The 9,713-nt window shown below is 48.4% G+C and overlaps 2 protein-coding genes across 2 annotated transcripts; one reads left to right on the top strand and one right to left on the bottom strand.

Annotated features, from left to right (window-relative positions):
• The first annotated feature begins 622 nt into the window (after positions 1-622).
• LOC119406754 (zinc finger and SCAN domain-containing protein 29) lies at positions 623-2,460 on the top strand. The gene is made up of 3 exons (XM_037673485.2): positions 623-873; positions 1,624-1,830; positions 2,034-2,460. Exons 1-3 carry the CDS (start codon positions 665-667, stop codon positions 2,458-2,460), a joined length of 843 nt encoding a protein of 280 aa, XP_037529413.2. The 5' UTR covers positions 623-664.
• A 5,188-nt stretch (positions 2,461-7,648) lies between these two features.
• LOC119372476 (uncharacterized) lies at positions 7,649-9,504 on the bottom strand. The gene is made up of 2 exons (XM_037642951.2): positions 8,457-9,504; positions 7,649-8,252 (listed from the first exon to the last, which is right to left on the bottom strand). Exons 1-2 carry the CDS (start codon positions 8,780-8,782, stop codon positions 7,649-7,651), a joined length of 930 nt encoding a protein of 309 aa, XP_037498879.1. The 5' UTR covers positions 8,783-9,504.
• Positions 9,505-9,713: the final 209 nt, after the last annotated feature.

The raw sequence follows: 9,713 nt of genomic DNA, 5'->3' as shown, positions 1-9,713 counted from the left end.
TTAAGGAAGAATATCTTAGCTACTTGCGTTTTGCGGACGATATCGCGCTTTTCACTAACGACGGTGCCGAATCACGAAAAAAATTCTGGAGATGTAAACGAAGGCCGCATTAAAGTAGGATTAAAGATGGACCCGAAGAAAAGAAAGATAATGTTAGGCGGCTTGCCGAAAAAGCGAGATTAATACCCGTGCCACACGGGCACAGAAAATGGCATTTACCTCCTAATGCCTTGACATTTAATGCCATTCGCGCGCTGCCACACGGACGAACGAAATGGCATTCGCCCAAATTCCATTCGTCACCTAATGCCTCCTTGGCCAGAACCCATTCGACTGAGAAATGCATACTCTCGACGGCAAAGCTGACGAAGTGCGATATACCTAAGTTATATAAAACGACATCCTATTCAGATGAAAATAAAGTTTTCACGTCTTTTATTTACACTAATCACTTAAACAAGCGCTTCAAAACTTATGTGACGCAAATAAAAAACGAATATCTAAAGACATGCTGCTGTTAGCGGAGCTTTGGTAAACAAGCATGCAACGCGTGTATTTTCATCGCCATCGCCATCGAGCATGCTTTTTCTTCTGTTTACATTCCTTGCACGCCGGTCGCACGCGCAGCCTCGCTCTATCAACAAAAAACGATATAAAAAGAGAGATGGCATCACCCAATGAGCGCGCGAGCTGGACCGAAGAAGAGACGTTCACGTTGATCACGCTCTGGGAAGAAAACTTCGCAGGCCTTCGTGGACAAAAAAGAAACGGGAAAATTTACTCTGCTATCACAGAAGCGTTGGCCAGGTACGGAATAGTGAGGACGCGGTCCCAGGTGCACTCGAAGATTGAAAATCTGCGAAGCAAGTACAGGTGAGCACTTTGACTTCAATATCGTGCCCGTGTATAGCCGAACAGCTGACACCGTGCATGTGTCAAGACACGGAATCAAAGATATAGTGATCAGCGTGCATGACTGTGTCCTGAGAGCGGTTGCCGCTACCCACAAAACGTTCTGTTGTTCGCGGAAAACGACGCGAAGAAGCTTTGCCCCTGTCACTTACGTGCATTTCGGTGCGATTCGGCGAGGTGTTGCGCATAAAAACACTCACTATGTCTCCTCAGTAGTCAATTTTAACAGAGTTGTACTCGCGTTGATTGTATCGCCTTTCCGAGGCTACATTATAGATAAAATAGTAGCTCGTCTTCATGGTCTCTCTCAGGTGTCTTTATTGTGCAAGTTCAGTCGAAGATGGAATTTTGAACCAATGAAAAAAACCCTTGGAACACGGGGTGTCACTGGGACTTGTCTTCAGAAATTAAAGCCCTGCAGGAGACTAGTGCACTTGTGAAAACGATAGCTCCAGTGACACCCTGTGTACCTAGGAATTTTCATCTTTATGGTGCGACTACACGGTGCATGTTCAAGTTGGTCGTCATCTTGCCACTGGATACTCCTATTGAATTTCATTATCACGTGCAGTTTGTGCGACAGTTTAATCTAACTATTCCGCTGTTCAAAGCCTGGTGCGCTTGGGTGGTGTCACACAGAAGCCCTGAGTATTGTTTCGACTTGGCTTGGTTCTGTCGTTACAAATATGCTTGCGCTTTTGTTTATTGCAGATCGTTCTCAAAAAAAAGAACAACCGGTTCTGGTGCGGTGTCGTGGCCATTTTATTGGCGACTACACCAATTCCTCGGTTCTCTTCCCGTGAATGACTCCACGCTTGCTGTTGAAAGCAACTGCGAAGGCCTGTCCGTTTCACAGGTCAGTATGTACCTAATATGTGCCAATGGGCCAGTTGGTGAGCCACGATATTTTTTAAAGCAGTGCACAAACGGATACAATCACACACATAAAATGATACAACAGCGCCTGTGTTTGCGTCATTTTATGTGCATGTGATTTTGTATTTCTGTACACTGCTGCGTCAGCACTGCTGCAAGTTGCAGCAAATTGCGTCTCCAGTCTCTGTTCAGCCTCGGTAACGCGTACTGTTAATACGTCTTAACTTTTCGCAGATTATACACAGTATAGAGACAGGCGATGATCTCAGCGAACCTCTTGGCAATGAGGCCGACATGCAGCTGCTCACAGACGATCAAGAGCATCCAAGTCCCGTCGCTGACTCAAGTTCTGCCAATGCAGACCGGACTTCGCCAACTGAACCGGCTGAGACAGCTGCACCTGCTGTGCAAAGCGCTTCGCAATCCAGCGAATCTGCACCAGCGGAAGGTGGAACAACTGTGGGGAAGCCAGCTGCTTTCAAGAAAAGGACACGAGCCGGCCACGAGTCGGCAATAATGGAGATGGTAAAGGAACAAAAAATGTTTCGGAGCATGTGGCAGGAAATGAAAACACGGGAGCTTGAGCTTCACAATGAAGAGTTGAAGCTGCAGAAGGATGCAGGCACGAGGGAAGAAAAGCTAATTGATGTCCTGCAGAAGTTTGTCGGGTAATGGAAGCGTTGAAGAAGAATTTATTTATTCAATAAATGCTGGCTTACCTATTTGCAATTGTGCATTTCTTAACGCATACAGTTGGCTTCATGAGTCACTGATTTTAGTGCTGCCTATTTTTTTCATGTAAAAATTGCATAAAGGGGCCCGCTACTCTATTTGACCTCCGCAATTTTTAATCGCAACTTCTTCCTTGCATGACGTTGACGTGAGTCCAAAAAAATGGTGAAATATGTCGCGGGCAAACGAGACATATCCAAGTTATGATATCAAAATAAAAGCAGGCGACAATTCAGACACTTTGATTCAAGACACGGCTTGCATTTTGTGATACTCAAACATTAGTGGCAATTGTGTCCTCCTACCAAAAGTCGCCGCACTTTTTAATGGTGCCCTTACACCGACACCAATGCTGTTACACTGACATTTGAAAACTACAGTAATTTCAGCAGATGATACCGCTATGCTGACAGTACAGTGTAGTCGGTAGTTTTTCCATCGAGAAATGGAGTTGTTGTCCTGAGGTAGAAAGCCAATGCTTGGCATATTGAAACCAATGCGGTTTGTGTATGCTGCTGGATAGCGCTCACTGGGTCACTAAAATGAAATCTTAATGCACAAATTTGTGCCGTTTTCATCCCCATAAACACCATAAAACACGTTTAATTACTCGCAAAACATCATATGATTGTGTGACTCTTTATTCACTCAACCAGTCAAACTTTCATTTGTTTAAAAAAAGCTACAAAGTGCAGATTGACAAACCTCCGGCATGTCAGTCACAGTAAACATCCTAAATAAACATGTTTGCAGCAGGCAACAGAACACTGATGTCATGCACACTGACTAAAGACGGCAAAGAGTTAACGTATACTACATGAAGGCAAAGGTTTCAGATATACCATGAAAGTATTGTCACGTGGTCGTGACATCGACGAACACAGCAGTCGGCGTTTGTAGGATGAAACTGTTTATTTGGCCGAACTTGTGGCCGGAAAATGAGAACTAGAACTACAGCAATGCACGCTGTACGATGATAGCGGCGAACAGGGCGTCGTCCGTCGATCAACTGACAAGCGATCAAGCGCGTCGGCTTTTATACAGGCGCTATCGAACTTTCCAAGAATATCGCTGGTGGCGGCGTTATCTCTAGACAAAACTGGAACATTCGCGTGCGGGGCGCAATCTTAACAAACCGATCTACTACAATCGCGACGCTTCTAGAACACTACTTCGCCGACAGCGTCGAGCGTTGATAACCGTCCCTGCCGGTCAAACCCGAATACATCAAAACAAGACAAGAAGTGGGCGTGGCATTGCCCCCCTCTGAAAAAGCATCGTCCCGATGCTTTATGAAAGAACATAGAAGAGAAAAAAAAACAAAACAAAACAAGTGCATACACAAATAAATTACAATAACGAAGGAAAAAAAAAAGAGTCCCCAGGCTCCCTAACGCGCAAAAAACGGCTTAAGGCGCACGACATGGACGACTTCAGGTCGCGCACGGCGCCGCTGAGAGTTCGTAATGCCGTCAAGGGCAACCTCATAGTCGAGTGCGCCGAGGCGTCGAAGTACCCTGTACGGTCCGAAGTATCGTCGAAGAAGCTTCTCACTAAGTCCTCGTCGGCGTATTGGCGTCCATACCCATACACGGTCACCGGGTTGGTATTCCATGTGGCGTCGTCGAAGGTTGTAGCGGCGGCTGTCAGTCGTCTGCTGGTTCTTTATCCGTAGGCGGGCGAGCTGTCGTGCTTCTTCGGCGCGCTGTAGGTAGGTGGTCACGTCGATGTTTTCCTCGTCGGTCACGTTTGGTAGCATGGCGTCGAGCGTCGTTGCCGGGCTCCGTCCGTAGACCAACTTGTATGGCGTCATCTGCGTCGTTTCCTGTACGGCCGTGTTGTACGCGAAGGTCACGTACGGAAGGATGGCGTCCCACGTCTTGTGTTCGACGTCGACGTACATGGCCAGCATGTCGGAGATGGTCTTATTTAGACGCTCGGTGAGGCCGTTGGTCTGTGGGTGGTACGCGGTGGTGCGGCGATGGCTTGTGTGGCTGTATTCCAAGATCGCCTGAGTTAGGTCAGCCGTGAACGCCGTACCTCTGTCGGTGATGAGAACCTCTGGGGCGCCGTGTCGAAGGACGATGCTCTCAACGAAGAACTTGGCTACCTCAGCGGCACTGCCTTTGGGCAGGGCTTTTGTTTCGGCGTACCGGGTGAGGTAGTCGGTAGCCACGACGATCCATTTATTTCCGCAAGTCGACGTTGGGAACGGCCCCAGGAGGTCCATCCCGATCTGCTGGAATGGTCGCCGAGGAGGCTCGATCGGCTGAAGGAAGCCTGCTGGTCTTGTGGGCGGTGTCTTCCGTCGCTGACAGTCTCGGCACGTCCTTACGTAGCGAGTGACGTCGGCGGCAAGGCGCGGCCAGTAGTACTTTTCGTGTACTCGTGCGAGCGTTCGGGAAAGTCCGAGGTGTCCAGCCGTTGGGCCGTCGTGCAGGGCATGCAAAATTTCTGGTCGCAGTCCCGAAGGTACAACGATAAGGTAGCTGGCTCGGGCCGGAGAGAAGTTCTTCTTTACGAGGACGTTGTTTTTCAAGGAAAATGATGCCAATCCTCGCCTGAATACTTTTGGGACAACGATGGTCCTGCCCTCCAGGTATTCCACTAGACCTTTCAGTTCAGGGTCGGTTCGCTGTCGTTCGGCGAAGTCTTCGGTACTTATTACTCCCAAGAAGCTGTCATCATCCTGGTCGTCGGGCGTTGGTGGGTCGACGGGGGCACGAGACAAGCAGTCGGCGTCGGAGTGTTTCCTTCCGGACTTGTACACGACAGTAATGTCAAATTCTTGAAGTCTCAGGCTCCACCGTGCGAGGCGACCTGAAGGGTCCTTCAAGTTAGCTAGCCAACACAAGGCGTGATGGTCGCTCACAACTTTGAAGGGCCTGCCGTAGAGATAGGGGCGAAACTTTGACGTAGCCCAGATGATGGCGAGGCACTCCTTTTCTGTTGTGGAATAGTTCACCTCTGCTTTAGACAGCGACCGGCTAGCATAACTGATAACCATTTCCAGTCCGCCCGCCCGCTGCACAAGGACGGCGCGGAGTCCTATGCTGCTTGCATCGGTGTGAATCTCCGTATCGGCGTATTCGTCGAAATGCGCAAGTATCGGAGGTGTCTGCAGGCGTCGTTTCAGTTGATGAAATGCTTCGACTTGCGCTGTTTTCCACCTGAATTCGACGTCGGTCTTCGTGAGCTGCGTTAGTGGCTCGGCGATCCGTGAAAAGTCTTTGACAAAGCGTCTGTACTAGGCGCACAAGCCGAGAAATCGGTGCACGGCCTTCTTGTCGGTGGGTGGCGGGAAAGCGGCGATGGCAGCTGTTTTCTGCGGGTCTGGGAGCACTCCAGTCTTGCTGATCACGTGACCCAGAAACAAGAGCTCCTCGTACGCGAAGCGGCACTTTTCTGGCTTCAGGGTGAGCCCGGAGTTCTTGATTGCTTGAAGTACGGATTGAAGTCGCTGGAGCTGTTCGTCGAAGTTCGAGGAATACACAACGACGTCGTCCAAGTAAACAAGGCAAGTCTGCCACTTCAAGCCAGCTAATACAGTATCCATGACTCGTTGGAAAGTCGCAGGTGCCGAGCAAAGACCGAAGGGCATGACCTTGAACTCGAACAGGCCGTCCGGCGTTATAAAGGCGGTCTTTTCTCGGTCTCTCTCGTCGACTTCAATTTGCCAGTAGCCGGTCTTGAGGTCCATCGACGAAAAGTAATTCGCGTTGTGGAGTCGATCCAGGGTGTCGTCTATCCGTGGGAGAGGGAACACGTCCTTCTTTGTGATTTTGTTCAGGCGACAATAATCGACGCAGAAACGTAGGCTCCCATCCTTCTTCTTCACTAACACCACGGGAGACGCCCACGGGCTGTTGGACGGCTGGATGATGTCGTCGCGTAGCATTTCATCGACTTGTTTCTTAACGGCCTCCCGTTCCCGCGTCGAATCCCGTCAGAGTCCCTACCCGAACCCGGTAGGGACTCTGACGGAGTGGTCGAGCATTTTCTTCTGTTATGATGCGGTGCTTAGCAAGGGGCGTTTGTCGGACCCGCGACGACGACGAGAAACAGTCCAGCACCTCCACCAGATGTCACGTGGTCGTGACGTCGACGAACACAGCAGTCGGCGTTTGTAGGATGAAACTGTTTATTTGGCCGAACTTGTGGCCGGAAAATGAGAACTAGAACTACAGCAATGCACGCTGTACGATGATAGCGGCGAACAGGGCGTCGTCCGTCGATCAACTGACAAGCGATCAAGCGCGTCGGCTTTTATACAGGCGCTATCGAACTTTCCAGCAATATCGCTGGTGGCGGCGTTATCTCTAGACAAAACTGGAACATTCGCGTGCGGGGCGCAATCTTAACAAACCGATCTACTACAATCGCGACGCTTCTAGAACACTACTTCGCCGACAGCGTCGAGCGTTGATAACCGTCCCTGCCGGTCAAACCCGAATACATCAAAACAAGACAAGAAGTGGGCGTGGCAGTATACAAGGCTTTGAAGAAAGAGATGAGCACTTCACTATGAAATATATTTATATTAATAACAAGAATAGTACAATAACACATTCCTGTAAAGATACATCTATAAATACTACAATATTACAGAGAAATGAAATGCAAGGCATAAGATCGCCCGCCAAAACGTGAAGTGTGTCGCTTTAAAAATGCAATTTGGATGGTAAATGCCTATGCTGTTTGCTACGTTATTTGTGTCATTTTATGTCACGTATAAGATAAATAACCTCGTGTTCTAAAGGACAAAGATCTGGAAAAAAAATATTGTGATGCATGGCACACAAGTTGGCTGAACAGTATTTGAAGCAATCAAAAAACACCCACTGACAATCATGTAATCTCACACTTTCAACGCTGGTGGTGAAGTCGTCAGCACGTGCCATAAAAAGCAAACAATACAAACATGGGGTGCTTGGCAATGCTGTGAAATGTAATGCGTTTAGCGTTATTAAAGAACAAAATTGCAACAGCTGACAAACTGAGCAAAGTTATCGAATATGCAGTGCATTGTGTGCCAAACGCAAACATGCTACAGCTTCGACGCAGTAGCCGAAGGCAAATGGTGCATGTATTTTTCAAAAACAGGCTCACTGGCAGGCACTGGATTAATTCAGCTACCCGAGATGGTGAGTGACTGCTGAGTTCTAGCAAAGAAGTATTTTGCTAATGCTGTCCTTACGTCTTCACCGCTTTTGCTAGGCGCATCTGATGTACAAGTTGGCTGTGCGTAAGCAGCATCCCACATCGGTACCTCCTGCTCCCACTGTGGCTCAACATGTTCCTGAAAACTTTCACAGATGTTATGAAGAACACAACATGCCTTTATAATCAAGGTAGTGGTGGTGAGGTGGCACTCCATGCGCTTCATAATGAAACGAAATCTGGCCTTCACACGGCCAAATGCATTTTCCACAACCCTTCTGGTCTTTGAAAGGTTGTAGTTGTATGCCCTTTCTTGTGTATCAGGCTGTGCATTCGCATATGGTTTCTGTATATTTGGAGATAAAGCAAATGCCTGGTCACACAGCACTATTGGAGGCACACAAACACCTTCAATTGTAGCTGTCGGGCGTTTGAAAGCTCCGCTTTCCATAGCTTTGCACAGTAAAGACCTTCCATAGACGAAAGAGTCATGGCACCGTCCTGGGGAGCCGACGTTTGTGTATCTGAAGCGATACCGGTGGTCCACTAGAGCCAGCAGGATCATGCTATACCTGCACATAGAACAGCAATATTCCAGTCAGTACTACTCACTATGCAGAAAACTTTCAAATCCTAAGCCAGCATAATATGTAATTTGAGACACGTAGCATCGAATGTTAATATACGAATGCACTAAACCTAAACACAAACGTTAGGAGGATTTAATAAACAATCTAATTACAAATTAGGAAGTTAAACAGGCATTTCGAACTTACCAGCCTTTGTAATTGTAGTAGTCCGAAGCATATTTCTTTGGCGGTGACACGGGAAAGTGGCAGCCGTCGAGCGCCCCTACACCTTGTGGGAATCCTGTTACCGCAAAAAATTCCCTCATATGCTCCTCCATGTCTGCTGGCGAAGGCATCTTCACCCAGTCGTCCTCCAGGTTTTTCAGAATGGCCTTACAGAACTCTTTGTAGAGCAAGTTCACAGTGGAGCGGCCAATCGCGAACAATTCGGCGATGGTGCGGTCTTCGGCAGTAGAGCACAAACGGTAGAGTGAGACGGCTACTCCTTTTTCGACTGATATAGCCTCTCTCATCGTTGTGTCCACACGTTGTAGGTCGGAGCGGCACGACTCCACAATGTAGCGAAATGTGGCAGCCGAGACGCGAAACCACCTCTTAAAGTAAGCTTCCCAGAGGTTAGGTAGCGTTTCATCAAACCAGTGCTGGTTCCGGTGAAAACGCTATCGAGATCGAGGCGTTGTGCTGAGCAAAGAAGCTGCGGCGACCAGGTTGAAATGGTTTGAAATCATTTGGATTTCAATGTCCTGAAGCTGGCGCGTAACAGCTTCTCTCTGCTCCTGAATCCTTCGCTCTTGAGCGCGATGCTTCGCACGGAAGCACACAAGTGCTGCCGCGAAAAAATGCACTCGACGAACATCGTCAGCTGGGAGACGCTGTATTTTCGATGCGACAGGCGCCATTTTCTTCTTACGCTGTGGATCTCACTAGCGTTGGCTTAGGTTGATACGGTCGGCTGCGACGTCGTGAAATAAAGCAACAAACTAAAGGTTACGGCAGCGTAATATGCTTATTTCTACATTTAATTATTATCGGAGGTCTATGAAGCTTGTAAACGCATGTTTATTTTTTTATTACTACTCAACAGTTGCTCACTACAGAAGGTGCTGCGATCGACATCATCAAGTCAAATGTCATTCAGTTTGGACGTGTAGCAGCTCCGCCGAAAAAAATGTCATTCGGGAACTGAAGGCCTTTGCTACCGAATGCCATTTTCTGTGCCCGTGTGGCACGGGTATAACAGTGGCAACTAGACTAGAAGATTGTGTATACGCGTGAGCTAATTACGACCAGAGGAGCACTCCCCCCCACGTTTATTAAGTTCACCAAGGAACGGTAGGCATTCGCAACACATGACCGGCGTAAGGTGGCAAATTGGGCCCTTTACGGATAGCTAACACAGATTCTTTAATGCAATGCACATTTTCCGCCTCGGGAACCTGGCGG

The sequence above is a fragment of the Rhipicephalus sanguineus genome, chromosome 10, assembly GCF_013339695.2.
Source record: "Rhipicephalus sanguineus isolate Rsan-2018 chromosome 10, BIME_Rsan_1.4, whole genome shotgun sequence".
Taxonomy (NCBI): domain Eukaryota; kingdom Metazoa; phylum Arthropoda; class Arachnida; order Ixodida; family Ixodidae; genus Rhipicephalus; species Rhipicephalus sanguineus.
The sequence above is the reverse complement of the archived record's forward strand: the minus strand, read 5'-3'. Positions and strand labels throughout refer to the sequence as shown.